General features: G+C 39.8%; 2 protein-coding genes across 4 annotated transcripts; one reads left to right on the plus strand and one right to left on the minus strand.

Moving 5' to 3' along the window:
* Positions 1 to 350: 350 nt before the first annotated feature.
* On the plus strand, positions 351 to 5865 carry LOC103994207 (protein SHORT INTERNODES 1). Of its 3 annotated transcripts, none has more exons than XR_001977171.2 (3): positions 351 to 1526; positions 1711 to 2789; positions 3557 to 5865. XR_001977171.2 is itself a non-coding variant. In XM_009414541.3 (2 exons), exons 1-2 carry the CDS (start codon positions 941 to 943, stop codon positions 2118 to 2120), a joined length of 996 nt encoding a protein of 331 aa, XP_009412816.1. In that variant the 5' UTR covers positions 351 to 940; the 3' UTR covers positions 2121 to 2988. The 3 variants fall into 3 exon arrangements, 1 of the variants encoding a protein (XP_009412816.1); XR_672457.3 differs by lacking the exon at positions 3557 to 5865 and having other exon boundaries at positions 352 to 1526; positions 1711 to 2176; positions 2401 to 2988; XM_009414541.3 differs by lacking the exon at positions 3557 to 5865 and having other exon boundaries at positions 1711 to 2988.
* Positions 5866 to 9114: 3249 nt separating this feature from the next.
* On the minus strand, positions 9115 to 11150 carry LOC135680489 (MADS-box transcription factor 16-like). Its single transcript, XM_065194420.1, has 7 exons — positions 10838 to 11150; positions 10682 to 10748; positions 10531 to 10592; positions 10353 to 10452; positions 9969 to 10010; positions 9637 to 9681; positions 9115 to 9547 (listed from the first exon to the last, which is right to left on the minus strand). The coding sequence occupies exons 1-7, from the start codon at positions 11023 to 11025 to the stop codon at positions 9371 to 9373; spliced, it is 681 nt and encodes a 226-aa protein (XP_065050492.1). The 5' UTR covers positions 11026 to 11150; the 3' UTR covers positions 9115 to 9370.
* Between the last annotated feature and the right edge of the window lie 7323 nt (positions 11151 to 18473).

Genomic DNA, 18473 nt, shown 5'->3' on the forward strand with positions numbered 1-18473 from the left:
CGACAACACAGCATCGCTAGAATTCCGTGTGTCGTACAGGGCAGTAACGAGGGGATGTGGGTAAATTAGCAGACGATAAGACGCGGTGGTCACAGGTAACTGGAGACGCTGTTGGCTGTCTTCTCGGCCAACAGGGAAGACAAGCGAGCACAGCAACACAGCGCCCGACTTCAAAAGTGGGCATCCGTCACGCAAAAGCACCGGGTTTTCCGGTAAAAAAGGACGGCCGAACCCACGGCCCGATCCCCGCCGCGTGGCCGTTTCTTCGCCGTCCATGAGTCGGACGATCGGATGGCTTTCGTCCGCCTTCCGCTTTACCTCTCCTCCTCCCGCAATAATGCGACAACCGAGACTTTACTGATCTCCGTCCGATTTCGAGCGTCGAAGACGAGTCATTCATTGACGGGGCTTTAGAGAGGCGGGGGAACCGGAAGGCGGAGGGAGAACTGAGAAGGGTATGGGGATCGAGGAAAGTGGTGGAAACTGGAAATAGAAAGAGGAGAAAGTAGGGAGCAATAAATGGGGAATCGAGGCGGCAGCACAGCCGTCTCCATGGCGGCGTTGGAGCAGACTCTCTGATTTCTTTCTCCCTTAAACTACCATTGGTTTCGGAATTCAAGAAAAGGGAGACTGCAAGAGGAGAAGTCAAGGAGAGAGAGAGAGAGAGAGAGGAGTCATACAGGGAAGAAGCCGGCAGCATCGACTGCTCCACTCCTGCTGGCTGTTGGGTGCGTTGTGGTTGCAGAGACAAAAAAGCAGCGGGACAAAAGAAGAAAGAATAGAGCAGAGGTGGCAGTGGCCATTCTCGCTCCGTCTTGGCTCTCCTCTTTCTTGCTCCCGCGTTCCCTCCTGAGATCGCTGTCCCACCTCCCCTAGATAGCAAGGAAAGGGTCGCCAGCAGCTATGGATCGAGTATAACTAGTCCGGTGGGGGAGTAATCATGGCGGGGTTTTTTCTCGGAGGGGGCGGTGGCAGCCAGCAACAACGCGGAGAGCAGCAAGGAGGAGGGATCCCTCCGTCGGAGAGCTTCTTTCTTTACGGCGTTCGCGGAGGCCGGGGCGAGGACGTCGCTTACACCCGAGGCTTTGAGCTGTGGCAGCACCACCAGATCCAGCGGGAGCAGCAGCTGTACTCCACCGCGGGCTTCCCCGATGAGCTGCCGTCCGTGGCGCCGAGGCCGGCGAGAGGAAGCCTGGGAGGCGGCAGCGGGGTGATGAGCTGCCAGGACTGCGGCAACCAGGCCAAGAAGGACTGCGCCCACATGAGGTGCCGGACCTGCTGCAAGAGCCGCGGCTTCCAGTGCCCCACCCACGTCAAGAGCACCTGGGTCCCCGCCGCAAAGCGCAGGGAGCGCCAGCAGGAGCTCACCGCCTCCGCCGCCGCGGTGCAGCACGACGAGCGCCACCGCGGTGGCGGCCGATCCACGGGCGAAGGCAGCAGCGGAGGGGGCGAGCCTTCCAAGCGGCCGAGGGAGATCACGGCCTGCACCCGACTACCAGCCGCCATGGCTTCGACCACCACGTATGGTACTACAATTTCCTGCTACTCCCAAGCAGTGCCCGACACTGTTGTTGTTATCTGAGCCACTATTTGCAGAATCCCTTGCGCAGTTCCATTCTTTCTGCTACACCCATCACTCCCTCCCTCACTCCCCACCACATGTTGTTGAGCTCGCTCTTTCCTTTCTACTTACTTGGCTGGCTATGGCAGGAGGAAGCCTGGACCCCGAGAGCTTCCCACCGGAAGTGAGCGCGCAGGCGGTGTTCCGGTGCGTGCGGTTGAGCCACGTGGACGAAGCCGACGACATATACGCGTACCAGGCCGCCGTGAGCATCGGCGGCCATGTGTTCAAGGGACTTCTCTATGATCACGGCCCCGAGGCCGAGTACCCATCGTCCTCCTCCTCTCGGTACCAGCTCCACCACGGTGAAGGCTCTTCCTCCCCCGCAGCGGCTGCTGCTACTGCTATAGTCAGTGCCAGTGCCAGTGCCAGTGCTGGAGATGCCGCCATTGCGACCACTGCCACTGCTGCAGCCACCGAATTGCTTGAGCCTTACCCGACTCCCTTAAGTGCCTTCATGGCCGGCACGCAATTCTTCCCCCACCAACACAGACCATAGCGGAGAAACCTACGAAGAGGATGCCAACGCCAAGCACGTCTCCTTCACGACCACAGGTCACGTCCGTGTTATTTAACGTGCCTCATCTGGTCACCAATTTTTCTTATACCATGCATTCCTCCTCATCATCCGGCAATTGTGTAATCTCTCCAAATAATTTCAAGTTTTCTCCTTCTTGATCACTCTCTAGCATAGCAAACTTAGAGCAGGCACTCTTCTTGTTCCTCACCTATTAGCATCTTCGTCTTCCTTTTGACGTCTCGTGTTGCTCTATCTATAGTTTGGTCCCAAGAAGATGGCCGTCTTTACGGGATCTGCGGGATATGCTTCGGGTTCGGAAATGGACATGCCTGGATTTCTGTTTCACATTGTTTCAACCTCGGAAACTATAACTTAGACTGCGAAGGACTTGCTTGAGTTGGTTCCATGTGGACATGATGGCCATGCATGGAGCAAGCTGAATCCCAAGAAGCAGAAAGCCTTTTACCACTCTTCCTCGTAGAAATGTTTCCCTATAGTGTATGCTGCACCTGTGGCAATTTGGATCTTCCATGCTGCCTACGGATAGGGATGAGCTCTAGCATGTGTGCTCCTTCTCTCTCGAGGCTAAAGTGACTCCGAATGGGAAAAAGAAGACACAAGAGATCAACCTTTGCGGCTGTGCCTCAAGTAAGTAGCTTAGTTTTAATTTGTATGATTTTAATACAACAACATTGTACAGTCCCAAAAACTGTTCTATTTCTTTTTGAGGTTGGTCTTTCTTCCTTTTGTTTTCTCCTTCTCGATACAAGATTCCTTTATAGGTTACTGTTGGACATGTCAAAGCTGCTGCTTGTGTAGTTTCAATTTTCTACTTTATTTGCCTCTACCTTTGAGCTAATCCACAACATACCTATTAATTACTCGATTGCATCCTGTGTTATACCATCATCGTATGTTCTCTAGACAAATGACATGTTTGACAGGTACTTCTTGTTTTCTGATGGTGAACAGATGTTTGAGTTGCTAACCTGTTCATAATTTTGTGCAGCATGTGTATAAATAAGCATGCATCATCCTGAAACTTCTTGCGCAAATTAAGTTTATCTTGTTCCATATCTATGGAAATTCTAAAGACGGTAGTGAAACCAAATGCTTCGTTATATACCAAAAACTACTTGATGATTTGTCGGTGTCCTGATTTCCTATTAAAGTCAATTGTCTATTATTGTGTGTTTTTTTGTATGTTTCATACAACAAGTATTGTTAGTAATAACAATGTATTCATAAGGGGTGGCATGACCTCTCAAGCTTCACCCGAAAAGCATTTATTTTAATCTTTTGAAGTTCTTTATAAATTATTTCAAGGGACCAGATTTGATGCAACATTGAATAACTATTTTTGTATTCCCTTAACAATGGCATTTTTGCTGACACCATATGATTTGAATTTTCAGCAGGAAGTTTATGACTTCTAAAATTTAAAGAGCAAAAAGGATATTGGCCCTACGTCGCGCACATCTTTAAAAGGCGAAAGGGTTACCGGATATTATTGTTCTCAAAATTCAGTAAAATTGAGTAGTCCTAAGTGAAGCACAAAATGACATAAAAATAGTAGATAAAATCAACAAAAAGGAAATACCAGGTAATTTTGTTTTGAAAACTCAATACGCATTTACTATGATAAAAAGATGAATTAGGTGAGAAAGTACTTCTCTACAAGTTTTTTGCTTGCTCTGAAAGAATCAAACCTGTGATCAAGGGAAACTATGACTTGCTAAATGAAAAATTCAACAATAAATTGGGTTTCTGTAAATTAAATGAACATTTCAGGCTTAAAAACTGTATATATGTTTACCTTGGTGTATGTGGGTCTGTAAGTTCTTGCTACTTTCATGATTATGCTAGTTCGGCTATGAATGTGGATTCATTCTGTTTTCATTTTTTTATCGCCTTCTGACTACATCTAATTATTTATTTGTCATTGAAATCATCTTTCCTGTGAGCTAGCAGATCATTTACGTGGATGTCCTAGCTTTGATCCTCCTCCGTCGCGACCCTCTCTACTTGTTTTTTGCGTAATCCATGGCTTTTGGTATATTATCAAAACTTCTGAATTCTTAAGGGTTTAGAAGCTACTTGTGACCTTGGTTGCAACTTTCTCATGAACTTTATATGCTGCAAATTAAAGATATAAGCCGTAGCATTGTACACGAGTTTATCTTGTTGCTGATTTCGGATGGATACTCTTAAGCGCATGCAAGCGATGTTTTATATGTTCTTTGTAGCTATAAAAGTATTAGTGCATGATATAGTTGAAAAGTTCCGTTTACAAACTTCTACATTAAATTTAGGCATTTGATTTGGTACTTTAATCGAATTAAGATGCTACATTAATTGGAAAAAAGAGAAAGAAATACTAAGTTGTTTCAGGGAATATCTACTGATGATTGATTTTGCTTGAAGCCTTCAGTGTCTTTGTTGAGTTAATGGCTTGGTGGGTCTGGACATGAATGGTTAACTAATGTTAGAGACCTTTTTGTTTCTCTCTTTTTCGAATAAAGATCATACTAGACATTTGATCATTGCCATTTTAGCTCATGAGACTGACAGAGGGGAACACTATTGCCGTTCAATCGACCGAGGATTTCAGCTCTCTCGATAGCACCGTGTAATGTGCCTAGTTGCGCCGGTAAATACCAATATACATATATGTATGTTGATGGTTGGTTGGTGCATGTCACTGTCTTTTTTCTTATTACTCTCAGGGCATTCTACTGATGGTAGCATAAATAATGACTGCCATGGAATGCATATGAACGATGTTATCTTGGAATTCAGGTTATCTTTACATGACTCTTCCGACCTCTCATGAACATATCAAACCATTGACAGCATTTTACATTTATGAGGAATTACACAAATTCCTACCTGGTTACAGAATTCTGTCATCCTGATTTTATCCTACAGTCACACCATGTAATTTTTGGCAACAAGATTACCTTTGCAGTGTTTCTAAATTGTCATTAGGCATGTAAAAATACTATAGCTTCCTGTGGTGAGGGAATGTCTCCTGGATAAACTTGGTGTTTTGGAGATCCCAGCTGCAGTTGTTTTCCTGTTGGTCTGCAAGAAGTAAACAGCAGAGTGCTCCAACTGTCAGAAAATGTTCTTCTTCTGCTCTTTGTTTTGGTTTGCAAAACATCACTTGGTAGAGAGGCTTTCTTCTCCAGTCAGGCTTTCCATATGGATCAAATTGGTGTATGATGTTATTATTAGCTAGCTCTTAAAATGCTTTACACTATGTGATTAATGTTTTGTCATGTCAAGATTACTGAATTAGGTGGTGTATTGGATGAAAAGCATTTGATAATGTAAAGGAAGGGACAAGATTAGGTTGGAACATGCTTTTTTGTATGTTGTTGCTGGAAGCCTTGAGGGTTGACATCTCAGAATCACCTACATAACCTATAGTTTGTTGGATTGTGATGATAAGGGGGAATGAGATACCAGTCTTATCTCTGGTAGTGACTGATCACTACCCTAAAAGCAGGTCTTCTTTTCTTGGTAGTGGAGGGGAGGGCTAAAGCTTTCCCTATCACAAAACCATGGTGATGTGAAGACCACGAAGCATTTCTTTTTCCTTTTTCTTTATCTTCTCAAAGTACTTGTTAATGATGATGGTACCATACCATCAAATTCTTTCTGGTGGTAGAGTCGGTGTAACTATCGGTGGGGGTGCAGATGAACAGTTGGGTTCCTTTCATCGTGTGCTCGATGCAATCTACTTTCCGTATTCAAAGATCCGCAGTTTGTCTACGTGTTTGTCACTGACATGTACTTCGTCCCTGCATGTCCTCCGATCCTCCTCCCCTCGCACGATGAATGGGTGAACAATGAAAGCTATTTTGGGTGTATCGATTCATTTGATTGGGGGACTTGTGGTAACGTCATCTTATCAACATTTATGTCGAATATTTTCGATTAATCGAGTCTCGACACGTAGAATTCAGCTAGTTATTAAATTATATTAAACAAAATATTCGATCTGTATTGTTGCATTCGATCTAATTGTTAGGAATTCGAATTGGAATCTCAGTTCGGTGATTGGGTTAAAAGATCGAACATTTCAAGTAGAGGTATTTATTTATCGGCCTTGAAGAGAAGGAAGGGTTGAAGGCTGAGCCGTAGCACTCGCCTCCCTCCTCACCAACTCCCCATCACGTCCGAGGAGACATGAGTACAGAAACAGCGGGAGCCATTGCCGACCTCTCTCTCTCGCTCTCTCTCTCCCTCCCTCCATCTCTCTCTCTGTGGGCGCAGGAAAGCCGCCCAGGTGGGGGAAGGAAGCGGCAAAAGTTGCGTCATGTGATAGGCGGGCCACGCTCTCCATCCTCTCCGCTGTAGCGCTCTCTTGTCAAGACTATTTTATTGCCCCTCAGTTCCACTGTCTTTTCTCTCTCTCTCTCTCGCGACGAAGAGACGGGTGCATGCATGCTTGTTTGCTTGCATTGGGTGGCTGGGGAACACAGAGGACTGAGAGATCGATCATCGCAGCAGGGAAAGCAGGCGTGCAGAGCTGATGGGTTCTCTGCACCCGTGTCTGGGATCTGCTGAGTCGACTCGGTTTACCATGGCGACGGTGGATGAAGCCGATGATTGCCCCGTCGGCGACATGTCGTCTCCCGCCGTTCCACTCTGTCGCCGAACGCTTGCGATCGATAGATAGGATCAGGCGGAGGTGTGGGGTGGGGTTCGCCTGTGTCGCGGTCCAGACAGGAAATGGTTTTCCTGGTGCCCGAGATTCGGATTGACGTCACGGCTGTCTTCCTGATCAAAGGCTTGGCGTCGGATGAACGTGTTCCCTGTGTCGGCCGAGACATGTGAGCTCCACCGCGGCCTACGTACTCCACATGCAATCTAACCATGTAGGCCTGTCGGGTGATTATATCATCAACAGGTGTCATATATATATATATATATATATATATATATATATATATATATATATATATATATATATATATATATATATATATATATATATATATATATATATATATATATATATATATATATGGTTTTAGCAAGAAAAAAACGAAAGAAAAGAAAAAAATATTCTCAAATTCGAGAAAATGTGCACATGACATTGGTTGTGCTGTCACGTGACCATTGTCCAGACGACAAGTGAGGTCATTCGGGCAATAGTCAAAGTGTGTCCATTTTGATTGTCAAATATAGCGTAATACTCATCGAAAAGTCAATAGCGATACAATATCGTAATTCTCATAATTTTTCTATGAAAATCGTTAGACATAAATCTTTACGAAAACTCAAAATTCATATTAATATTCAGTATAACTTAATCGGTTATCACGTAGAATATCAATAAATAACATGTACAACATATCCTACTTTCAAATACATACAAAGTTCAACAGATAACAATCGAACAAACATTGTGTTTCAACCAGATGGAGTGTTTTACAAAGTGATGTTTGTGTAATTCAAATTGTATTCCAACAATTTCGATGAGGTGACGATGATAGTTTATTCGTGCGTTTGTTTGTTCACTAACTCGATTTTTTAAATTTTTAAAAAATTATATAAGATTCAAAGATGAGGACCTTTTGAGTCGTAAAATTCTCGATTATATAAAATTAATTAAATCTGTGACATATGGTATCACTAGACATGTTTTCCACTAAAATTTATTTGTAGCTAGAAATATAGTTTCATCACTACATGTATAAATATCGTTAAATTAAAAAGAGCTAAAAAAATAGTTTCATCGCTAAATCTATATATATTGTTAAATTAAAAAGAACGTAAATGATTCCTCAAATAGTACTTTGATTGATACCCTAAAATTAGGATTAAAATGTAAAAATTAGGAAAAACCAAGTTGAATTCATATAAACTAATTTACAAAAAATATCATGTCCCTTCTATTGAGCTAAAAATCACAAATGGGTCGATTTAGGTTAAGGAAAGAGTTGATGGTAGCATGAGGAAAGGTTTGGGCCGAGACATCTCTCTTTGTCCCGGGCTGGTGCCAAATTGAACCCAATTAGATTCCACCAATCTCTTAATTATATGTTATAATTAAATGTGCTTTTAGTTTAACAATAATATAACTTAGTTGATGATGAAAATATAGAAACATTTCTCGATTCTACTATTAATGAAATATCTTAATTTAACTAATTTGTGAAAGTTTTTTATTTTTTGTTTAAAAAATTTAGATCATTTTCTTGATTTGTGTGTGTCATCCTTACACCAGATCATATCGATCTTGCTAATTTTCTCTTTATTATTTTAATTTTATTTATTATCTTCAAAGTGTCAAAAAAAATTTATTGGGGATTCCAAAATTTCTACAACTACTCCACACTAGAAGTTGTTAAGAGTTTGAGAGGTCAATAACGATTAATTATAATTTTTTTGCCTGAAACCAACCTTATTCTTTTTGTATCTTCATTTGTATTTTATTCCTTTTTCCTTATATGAATCTTGATAAGAAATTTATCATAGTTAACATGTAATTAATTGTCACGTAAGATTCACGTTACCCTTCATACACTCATGTACAAAAATGGTATACTTCCTTTATTTTTATTATGATAAAAAAGATAAACATAAATTTCCTTAAGGAAGATAATTATAAACTTCTTTTTTTCCTTTTATGTCGAAAGAAGACAATTACAAACTATGTTTCAATCTTCCAAAAATATAAAAGTGTATCCTAAATAAGAAGAAAAACACTCGTTTTCATTAATCTGAGTATCGAAGGGATTTAGTCGAGAAATCCTCCAACTTTGATATTCAAGGTGCACTTCAAATAATATAATAATTTAACCTTGAGAGTTATCTCAAATCCATCTCGGATCCATCTTAGAACCATCTTGGATTCATCTCGGAGATCAGTCATGTTTTCCTATAACAAATCTGATGCTATGAGATCTATTTTCTGCTGACAATAAGGATCAAACCAGGGTTTGATGTTAACTAAAAATAAGAAAACCAAGAGTCTTATAGCAACTCAACCAATATCACCTTACATAAAAACATGCAATTTAGATAAGGTCTTACATTATGTCACATACATAAAGAACATACATAAAGATGATGACGAGTTCCATACATATTTGCGTAACATGAGGAAGACAACATCTGCAAGACACTGCAGGGATAACTACTGACTGTGATAGCAGAAACATCACTTCTTCTTCTTCTTCTTCTAGCTTGACTTGCTAAGCCTGCATGCAAACCTAAGCGAGGCGCAGATCGTAAGACCCGTAGGCAATCCCTTGCAGGTTTGGCTGGTTGGGCTGGACGCGGATAGCGTACATGTGAGACCCGCCGCCGGTGAGCACAAGCGTGCCGTCGTGGTTGCCGGGGTCGTCGTCGGCGAATCCACAAGCAGCCTGCTCGTCTTTCATCATCTCCTGTGTCCACCACACCATTCACATCCGTCAACGGATTCATCCGTCGCCGAAACCAAGCAAGGAAGACGAAGGAGAGGATGGCCACTCACCACTTCTTGCAGAAGGTTCCTGTGTGCTTCGTGGGCGCTCTTCAGCTGCATCCGAATCCAATGTTTGTGTTGCACATGCATTTATCATTCACACGTTACGACTCAGTCGCTGGAATCGAATGCTCGATGGCATGCAAACATAGTGTTCTTCCGATAGAAATATGCTAGTGAGTGATTCGATGTGCTTTATTTAGTGTACGCATGTGTAATGTAACCTTGTGCAAATTTCTTGCACATTTATCTTCTTTATATATATATATATATACTATGTAAGTTCTTATGAATAATGGATAAGAAAGCAATCACATAAAACCATATGGTTCTTTACACACCTTCTTCTTGTAGGTGTCTGTCTGAGTTGCGATCAAGTGATACTGCCATCCAATTCGAAGCCAAGATTAGATTCCTGTTTCTCGAAGACAAGATTTGCAAAAAGAAGCTAGCATTTCACAAGATTTATTAGCTAAGATAGTTGACACCTTCACAAATTTTTGGTCAGGATTTAAGTTGATTATTTCTAAAGATGTTGATGTTCTTATCTGCCTTCATCAAATGTTACTTGTCTTATTCGAAACATTTTACTCAGGTAATGAATCTAAAAGAACAGCAGATGGCAACAATAATCGGCATGTAGAATGAGGACAGCCTTGTCGATCACCCTTAATCTTTATGATCGAAAGGAGAAAACCCTAACAAGTGCAAGAGAGGTCGCATACCTTTCTATCACGCACAACTTTCAAAGCTTCATCCAGATTTTGCTCAAGACCGCGCAGTTCCTTCATGTCCAGTCCATCCAAGCCTTCGCCCATCCTTTGCCTTCCGATCATACAAAAGCATCAATACCCTTAACCGCAGAAGCCAACATATAGACTCTCCTCTGTCAAAAACCCTAACCTTATGTCTCTGCGGAGGTTCCTGTTGATCTCCTTCAGATGGCTGAGATGATTTTGCATTTTCTACGAACGGAAGAAGTAGTCGTCAAAGGCGTGGCCAAGACAGATTTAAGAGGAAGGAAGCTTTGAGAGAAAGGATCGAGATTTCCTGCCTCATACTGCGTACTCCACAGGTTGATCCCGGTAACTTGCTGGTAGCGATCGTACATCTTCTTGGTACTGTGTCATCAACAACGCCGCCACTGTGTCATAAAGGGAGAAGAAACGGAAGGGGTTGCATGCTCTACTACCAAGGGTTGGAGGCGTACTCGGCGGTCGGGCTGCAGTACTCGGAGAACTTGCCGGTGCTGGAGAACATGATGATGGACACTTCTGCGTCGCACAGCACGGTCAGCTCCTTGGCCTTTTTCATGATCCCCGTTCTCTTCTTTGAATACGTCACCTGCCTGTTGGTTGGGTTCTCGATCTTCTTGATCTCTATCTTCCCCCTCCCCATCTCTCTTCCGAGCTCCCTCCTCTCTTTCTCTCTCTCTCTCTCTCTCTCTCTCTCTCTCTCTCTCTCTCTCTGTGTCTCTCGCTATCACGGTAGCACTTGTTCTATCTCCTCTTCCTTCCTTCCTCTCTGCCTTTAACCACGAAGACGGGAGGAGAAAGAGCTCAAGAGGGGGAGACTGTAAAGCTGTTGCGGGTGAATGTTGTGGTGCAAGAGGAAAGCGAGAGTGCTGTTGCCATTTGCGAGAGGGAGTGAAAAGATGGAGTTGCTGTGTGTGGGTTGGTCTTTCCCAAACAGTGAAAGGTTTGTAGGTGTCCATTCAATTGCGATTGCTCCACAGGTAAAGGATCAGTCACCTTTCGCATGTCACCGCTTCTGCTTGCCTCCGACATGTATCTGCTGTGTTCTTGTATGTACGTATGTATGTATTTGATCCTAAGAACAAGGGAATGAGCCACGACTTAGAAGCTACTGGCGATCACCGGTTGTCATCCACCAAATCTTGCGCAAGGAAGCTAATTACTTGGCTGCTGGCACTCGTGATGGAGACAGGACGGTGTGGCCCGCCTCATGGCGCAGATCAGGAACCCATGCTTCGCAGCTCGCTCCCTTTCTCTTTCTTTTCCTGATCGGAGACAAGAGTTCCAACCCTTGGAAAAGTCAGAGAAAGCAGCGTTAAATCTGTGCCGAGGAGACGGGCAAAAGGCCCGGAGGCCGAAGTGGGGTTCTGCCTCCCCATGCTCGGTGTGACGATATTGGCACACGCAACGCCGTCCGCTGCTGAGAGATCTCGAGCACCACAGACTAAGTGGCTCGAAAGATGGCTGTGACTCTTACCTATTTCCGCTCTTTGGAATCCTCAGCTATCATTCATGACCAAAGACATAATACAAAGATCACCAGAAAAAGTCAAACGTAAAAAGGATGTAGAATAGCGCATGCTTCGAAATCCACCGATCTTGGTGCTTATAAATGTTGGCTTGGTCCATCTGACCCGAGCAGCAGCTGCCTGCATCAACTCTGTATTAAATGGGCTCTCCAGTTCTGCCTATGAAATGAAGAGGTGACAGCAGCAGTAGTGCAGGGAAGATCGTATGTCATGACTTGGATTTCCCATCGTCGATGCAATAACATGTGTGACCAGCTTACCTCGCTCTCATGGCAACCTTTGCAGACAGTAGAAGTATATATATGTGAGATCATTAGCGTTGTGAATCTGCAAGGAAGACTATACATGAATTGTCGAATATGCACAAGATTCTGAGAAAACCAGTACTCTTTTCGTTCTTGTGCTTCACTTTCCGTCACGGTCTCAGCATAACTTACCTTCACGAACCCAACTGTGGCCATCGACAACTCAAGAACAACAACACAGAGGAAAACTAGTAAATATCAACTGGATAAAATACCTTGTTTGATTTGTATCAAACTATTACACAAGCCGTGGGTATTCATAAGCTGCAACCACGAGCCACATCATGCTCGAGACCACGAAAGCGTCCATCCATGCCGCGTGCGGAGAATTGGGAAACATCACCGGCAGCAACATGGCGACCATCCCAACCATCCACAGCATGTACGTCCCGAAGAGGCACGAGACGACCTCCGACGATGCCGCCTTGCCGGCGTCGATGATGCTGAATGAGGACGACGCCATGATCAGGAAACCGAGCCAGCCGAGAAGCCTGCGGCCTCCGTCGGGGTAGAGACGTGGCCGTAGATGAACACCGAATGGCACAGCTTCGTCCATCAACCCCTCCCTGAGCCCGCTACACCACAGAGGAGGAAGTCTTGGAGATAGAGACGATGATCCAGGCATGCAGATTTGTGCGACGTATACACGGATCCGACAAGGGTATATATGGCAGCACGGCACCGAACGGGAAACTTGCATGAAGCTTCCTTTCCGACAAAGGAAACCACTTATTCTAAGGTCTCTGTCAACGATATATACAACCTTATTAATTCATCCAACGTTCTTGCGGCGTCACCGTAAATTACCAAGAAAGAGAGCCGAAAGCTTGTTCACATCACACACACACACACACACATATATATATATATATATATATATATATATATAATTGTCTCGCCAGATTATTTAAGATATTAAAAATTAATTTTCAAAACGTATAGGGAGATTGATTTTGTATTTATTTTCAGTGTTACATCGGATATTATTCATTCTTTTAGTTATTTACAAGAACAAACCTAACTTTTTTTTTTTTTTTCTGTTCTTTGTAATCCACAGTATAATCTATATATAAGAGTAGGCATAATATTATTATTTGCATATTTATTTATATGTTGTGACCCAAAAGAAGGCAAAGGTGATGGTAATAGGTTTGCATCAAGCATGATTTGTGCTTGACTTGGTCCAACCGAACCTTCCTAGTCCTCGGATTCAGATTGTTTTATTGCGGCATGGACTTCGACTCATCCTGTTTTCACCACTAATCCAATCGCATCATTGAGTTTAGTTGATCGCTTTCTATAATAACTCGATTCGAGTTAGAATCGATAAAATTTTAGCATCCATTATAAGCTCAATTAACCTTTTGTATTTGTCTTTTGGGATATAAAGTGTGTTCGAGAACATATTTAAAATATATATTAAGAGACCGATACATATTTTAGATTTGATAATGTTTATTTCGAATAGGAATTGATATTTGATAAATCTTTATCAAATGATACCATATTGCAAATGCTCAAATACTAATATTCCCTTAGCATAACATCAACATTTCAATTTTTGTGAAATGATAATGAAACTTCTTAAAAATTTTAAAGTATCTTATGACATCCTATAATCATAAAATTGTCATTGTATAATCAAAACTCTAATCCTCATTTCCTCTCAAAACTCTTTCTCTAACGAGTCTAATCTCAATAATAAAACCAACTTTATTATCCAAAGAGCAATGTATTTTTGATATAATAACATTATTTAGTAAAAAGCAAACATAATTTATATCTTCTATAAAGTTATATTTTATTTTATTTTATTTTTCAAATTATTTTACATTCATTTATATTATTATTTTTAGTTATTTTATATATGAGCCATACACATATTTATTTTTATTTAAAATAAAAAATATTTATTTTTAAATAATTATTAAAAAGGTTAGAATAATACATTTGTTACATAACATCTAATAAACTTTTAAAATATAATTTTATCAAATAACACTTACATCAATACATATTTAGGAACGAGTCGACACTAATAGCGGGGTGAATTAGTGTAGCGAATAAAAACATCGGTTTTGTAAAATCTTCGTTCGTCGAAAACTGATCTCGGAAAGTGTTTAACTTTAAAGAATTTACAAGAATGTAATGAGCAAATAAAGTAAGTAAATCAGTTTGCAATATAAGAATTAAAAGCAGAACAAGAATGCAAACCGATTTATAGTGGTTCGGTCGTCGTGGCTTACATCCACTCTACTGATTCCTCTTCCGTCAAGGCCATCGACATTCACTAACGATCTTCTTTCAACGGGTGTAGATCAACTATCCTTTTACAATTCTCTTCTCCTTTTCACAAGTTTAGGAGACAACCTTTATACCCCCTTCACTTATCTCTAAAACTCTAACACTTAGAGCTTTTAGAGGAGTTCGCACAAGATTACAACAGCGTTTTCTTTCTTTTTCACTTTCTATTTTTGTGTGAGTTAACCAGGGATGAGAGGGGTATTTATAGGCATCAAATTGATTCAAACTTAGAGCCTAAAAATGTCTCATCCTAGGCTTCTTGGGTATAGGCGGTACTATCGCTTGTAACACTGACACTAGGCGGTACCACCGCCTAGACTAGCGGTACCACTGTTTGATAGTCTCTCGGAGACTGTGTTTGGGCGGTACCATCGCCTAACATAATCTCGGAGACTATGCTACAACGGTGCCACACGTTGGGTCACTGTTTGGGTCTTTTCACTTGGGCCCAATTGACCCCTAATTGAGTTGGTCTAATTACATTCTAAACTGACTCAATTAAACTCTAAACTATCTAGACATAATCAATTACAAGCGAATCCTTTGTTGTCCGGCATGTCATTGGTTCTTCCGACGCTTCGTCAGATCTTTCGACGCATCGTCATCTCCTTCGGCGTATTGCCCAATCAGCATGTTGTTTTCTCGCAACATCTGATCTCCTTGGCGCAATGTCCAATCTTCTTAGCCCGATGCCCGAATTCATGGACCGAAGCCTTATGCCGACTCGTTGACCAATCCTCCGACTCGACGTCCAATCTTCTGACATGTTTGCTCTAACCCAACGTCTGATTCCTCCTGCTTTTATTGATTTGCCTTTCTGATTGAAGCTAGTCCTCGTCACTCAAATGCACATTAGATAAACACTATCAATTGGTTTCATCATCAAAATCTGAGATTCAATAATCTCCCCCTTTTTTATGATGACAACCAATTGATGACGGAGTTTAAATAAACTCCTAGAATTTAAACAAACTCCCTCTATCAATATGTCATATTGATAGAAACTTTGAAATCATAGTATTTCGACATTGCATGCAACATGAGTATTGAAATAACCAATTGAAATAATCAATTTATCACATCATTGCATGCATCGTAAAATCATGTATATTCAAAATATTCAATACATCATTCGATGCATGATCATCAACATAACTTCTCCCCCTTTATCATCAATAAAAAGGAGAAGCATAACTTGTAAGTGTTTAGACATAATTTTAAATTATTGCATTATAAATATAATATTAATTTTTATCATCATGCAAGCAAGTAATTTTCTTTCTTCTCTTTTGAGAAGTGCAATTTTTGCTTCCTCGGCAAAGTGCAAGCTAGCAAAATTGTATATCATTTTACATATAAGCTAGCAAAAATTTTAAGTTTTGCAAGTTTGTAAATTATCCTAAATGTGCAAGTTAACATGTTTTGCTTTTTTAGATATGCAAGATAGCACTTCTTAGCGATGTTCAAGATAGCAAGTACTACATCATGCAAGCTAGTGAATTTATATCATTTTAAAGTATGCAAGCTAGTAATTTTACACGTATGAAAGTTAGCAAAATTTTACATCTTTTGAGATGTGCAAGATAGACTATTTTTTCATCTTCTTGAAATGTGTAACGTAGCAACATTGGTTCTCTTGAGAATTGCAATATAGCACTTCTTGCTTCTCTTTTGAGATGAGCAATCATTTCTCCCCCTTTATCATCGGCAAAAAGAGGAGAATAACAATACAATAATGCAATTCATTTCCCTTTACTATAATATTCAAATCATAACAAGGATAAATAACAATGATGAAAAATCAAGTCATGAATGTTAAAAAAAAAATTTATCATGAATATTTCATCATTGTATACATCATTATCATAAGTTGAAGTATTGCATGCATCCTCATTCATAATTACATCAATATTCCAAGTATTATTTCAATCTTAAAAAATGATAGATCAAGTCTAAAATTTGAGAAATCAATATCATGATCTGAAAAATGTATAAGAAGAATTTATGCATTTAGGAGCTTTAACATGTCTAAGTTTATCATTCAAGCTAGCAAATTTGGTTCTCTAAAGATGCTAGCTATTTCTTTTCCCATTTTATCATTGTAAACAAGAAAGAAGAAGAGAAGAACATAATGGTGTAAATGTTCAAGTCATCACAAAAATACAAAGGTATCATATGAAAATCATGATATGAAAAATATTAATATCAAATCATGAATGCCATAAGACATGATTTATTTCAACAAATCTCTCCCTTTTTTTTATAAATGACAAAAAGAAACATAGGAGATCAAATGATATAATATCTTGATTCATGTATAAGAAATATCAAGTTATAAATCTCAAAAAATCAAAATAAAGCTCATTCAAATTCAAATTGTCAAATCATCAAAATTACTTTCAAGAGATTCAAAATAATATAAACAACTTTATCAATCTCTTAGTGAAAAAAATCGATAAGATAGAGAAAAAGAAAATTTCAAGAAAAATATTTTTTTCTTTTTAGTTGTTTCGATTCATGTGATTAATTTAATAGAAGCATGCCTTTTTCATTTATGCCAAATAAAAATATGCATCAACGTTTAAAAGCAGAAAAAAAATTTCATTACGACAAAGATCGATAATCCATAAATCATAAAAATCATCATGCATAATTTCAAAATATAAAACCATTAAACATGATTTCAAATCATCATTATGTATCATTAAATCATCAAGTACGATTTCATTAATTATAAAATATTTTTATATAAAATCAAAAAATAATATGAAAATCGTTAAGATACACATTAATGCTTCTTAAAAACATACATCGATTTATCTTAAGCATTAGATTTAAGTCTAATATTTTATTCCTTTATCATAAAGCATATAATTTTTATGATCATTTTCTAAACTAATTTAAGAACAACCCGTGAAATGCATCATGTAATTTTGAAATAAAGCAAAGGGGTTTTGATTATCTCATCGTCGATAGTCGTTAAGGCGTAGTTTGTCACATCACCTTTGTTGGTTTGTTCTTCATCTTCGGATGAACTCGTTTCGTCCTAAGTCACTTTGAGTGCTCTCTTCTTCTTTGTCAACTTCTTTTTAAGATCATTTTTATTCTTTAATTCTTGTTTAATAAATTTTTTAAGTTTCATAGTGAGGAGTTCAAGTTCCATCACTTGAGCTTTTGCTCGAGTGGTTTTCAATTGTTCTAAGTCTCAAATCCTTTCTGTTCTTTGGAAGGTTGTTCTTAAGCTCTTCATGAGTGTTGCAAGTCATCTCATAGGTCATTAGTGACCTGATAAGTTTTTTGAGGGGAAAGTTGTTTAAGTCCTTGGCCTCTTGAATGATCGTTAGAGTCCCAACTTTTTGGAAGGGATCTCAAGATTTTATTAACAAGTTCAAAATTCAAAAAATATTTATCAAAAGCTTTTAAGCCATTGACGACATCCGTAAAACGGGTGTACATGTCAACAATATTTTCACATGGCTTCATTCGAAATAGTTCAAAATCATACATCAAAAGATTTATCTTATAATCTTTTACTCTACTAGTACCTTCGTGTGTGATTTCAAGTATATGTCAAATATCGAAAACCGTTTCACAAGTAGAAACACGATTAAACTCATTTTTGCTCAAGGCACAAAATAGAACATTTATAGCTTAGCATTCAAATAAAATGTTTTCTTCTCTAAATCATTCTATTAGTTCCTTGGAGTATAAGACTTTCGAAAACTGTTTTCAATAATATTCCATAAATTTAAATCCATAGAAAGCAAGAAAACTCTCATTCGAGTTTTTCAATAAGTGTAGTCCGTCTCATTGAACATGGGAGGACGAACAATGGAAAAGTCCTCTTGAAAGCCGAAAAGAGTTATTTCTCTTGGTGTTAAATCAAATGAGAAAAATCATGACTCTAATACCAACTGTTAGGAACAAGTCGGCACTAAGAGTGGTGGGTGGGT

The sequence above is a fragment of the Musa acuminata genome, chromosome BXJ1-1 (assembly GCF_036884655.1).
Source record: "Musa acuminata AAA Group cultivar baxijiao chromosome BXJ1-1, Cavendish_Baxijiao_AAA, whole genome shotgun sequence".
NCBI classification, from domain to species: domain Eukaryota; kingdom Viridiplantae; phylum Streptophyta; class Magnoliopsida; order Zingiberales; family Musaceae; genus Musa; species Musa acuminata.

What these genes read in the sequence shown, in the direction of transcription:
- LOC135680489 (XM_065194420.1), bottom strand. Translation starts at nt 11,025, where the DNA reads ATGGGGAGGGGGAAGATAGAGATCAAGAAGATCGAGAACCCAACCAAC. An exon ending in AACCTCCGCAGAGACATAAG is followed by an intron (nt 10,453 to 10,530) that starts GTTAGGGTTTTT and finishes TATGATCGGAAG; the next exon opens with GCAAAGGATGGGCGAAGGCT. An exon ending in CAGACACCTACAAGAAGAAG is followed by an intron (nt 9,682 to 9,968) that starts GTGTGTAAAGAA and finishes ATTCGGATGCAG; the next exon opens with CTGAAGAGCGCCCACGAAGC.
- LOC103994207 (XM_009414541.3), top strand. Translation starts at nt 941, where the DNA reads ATGGCGGGGTTTTTTCTCGGAGGGGGCGGTGGCAGCCAGCAACAACGC. An exon ending in GGCTTCGACCACCACGTATG is followed by an intron (nt 1,527 to 1,710) that starts GTACTACAATTT and finishes TGGCTATGGCAG; the next exon opens with GAGGAAGCCTGGACCCCGAG.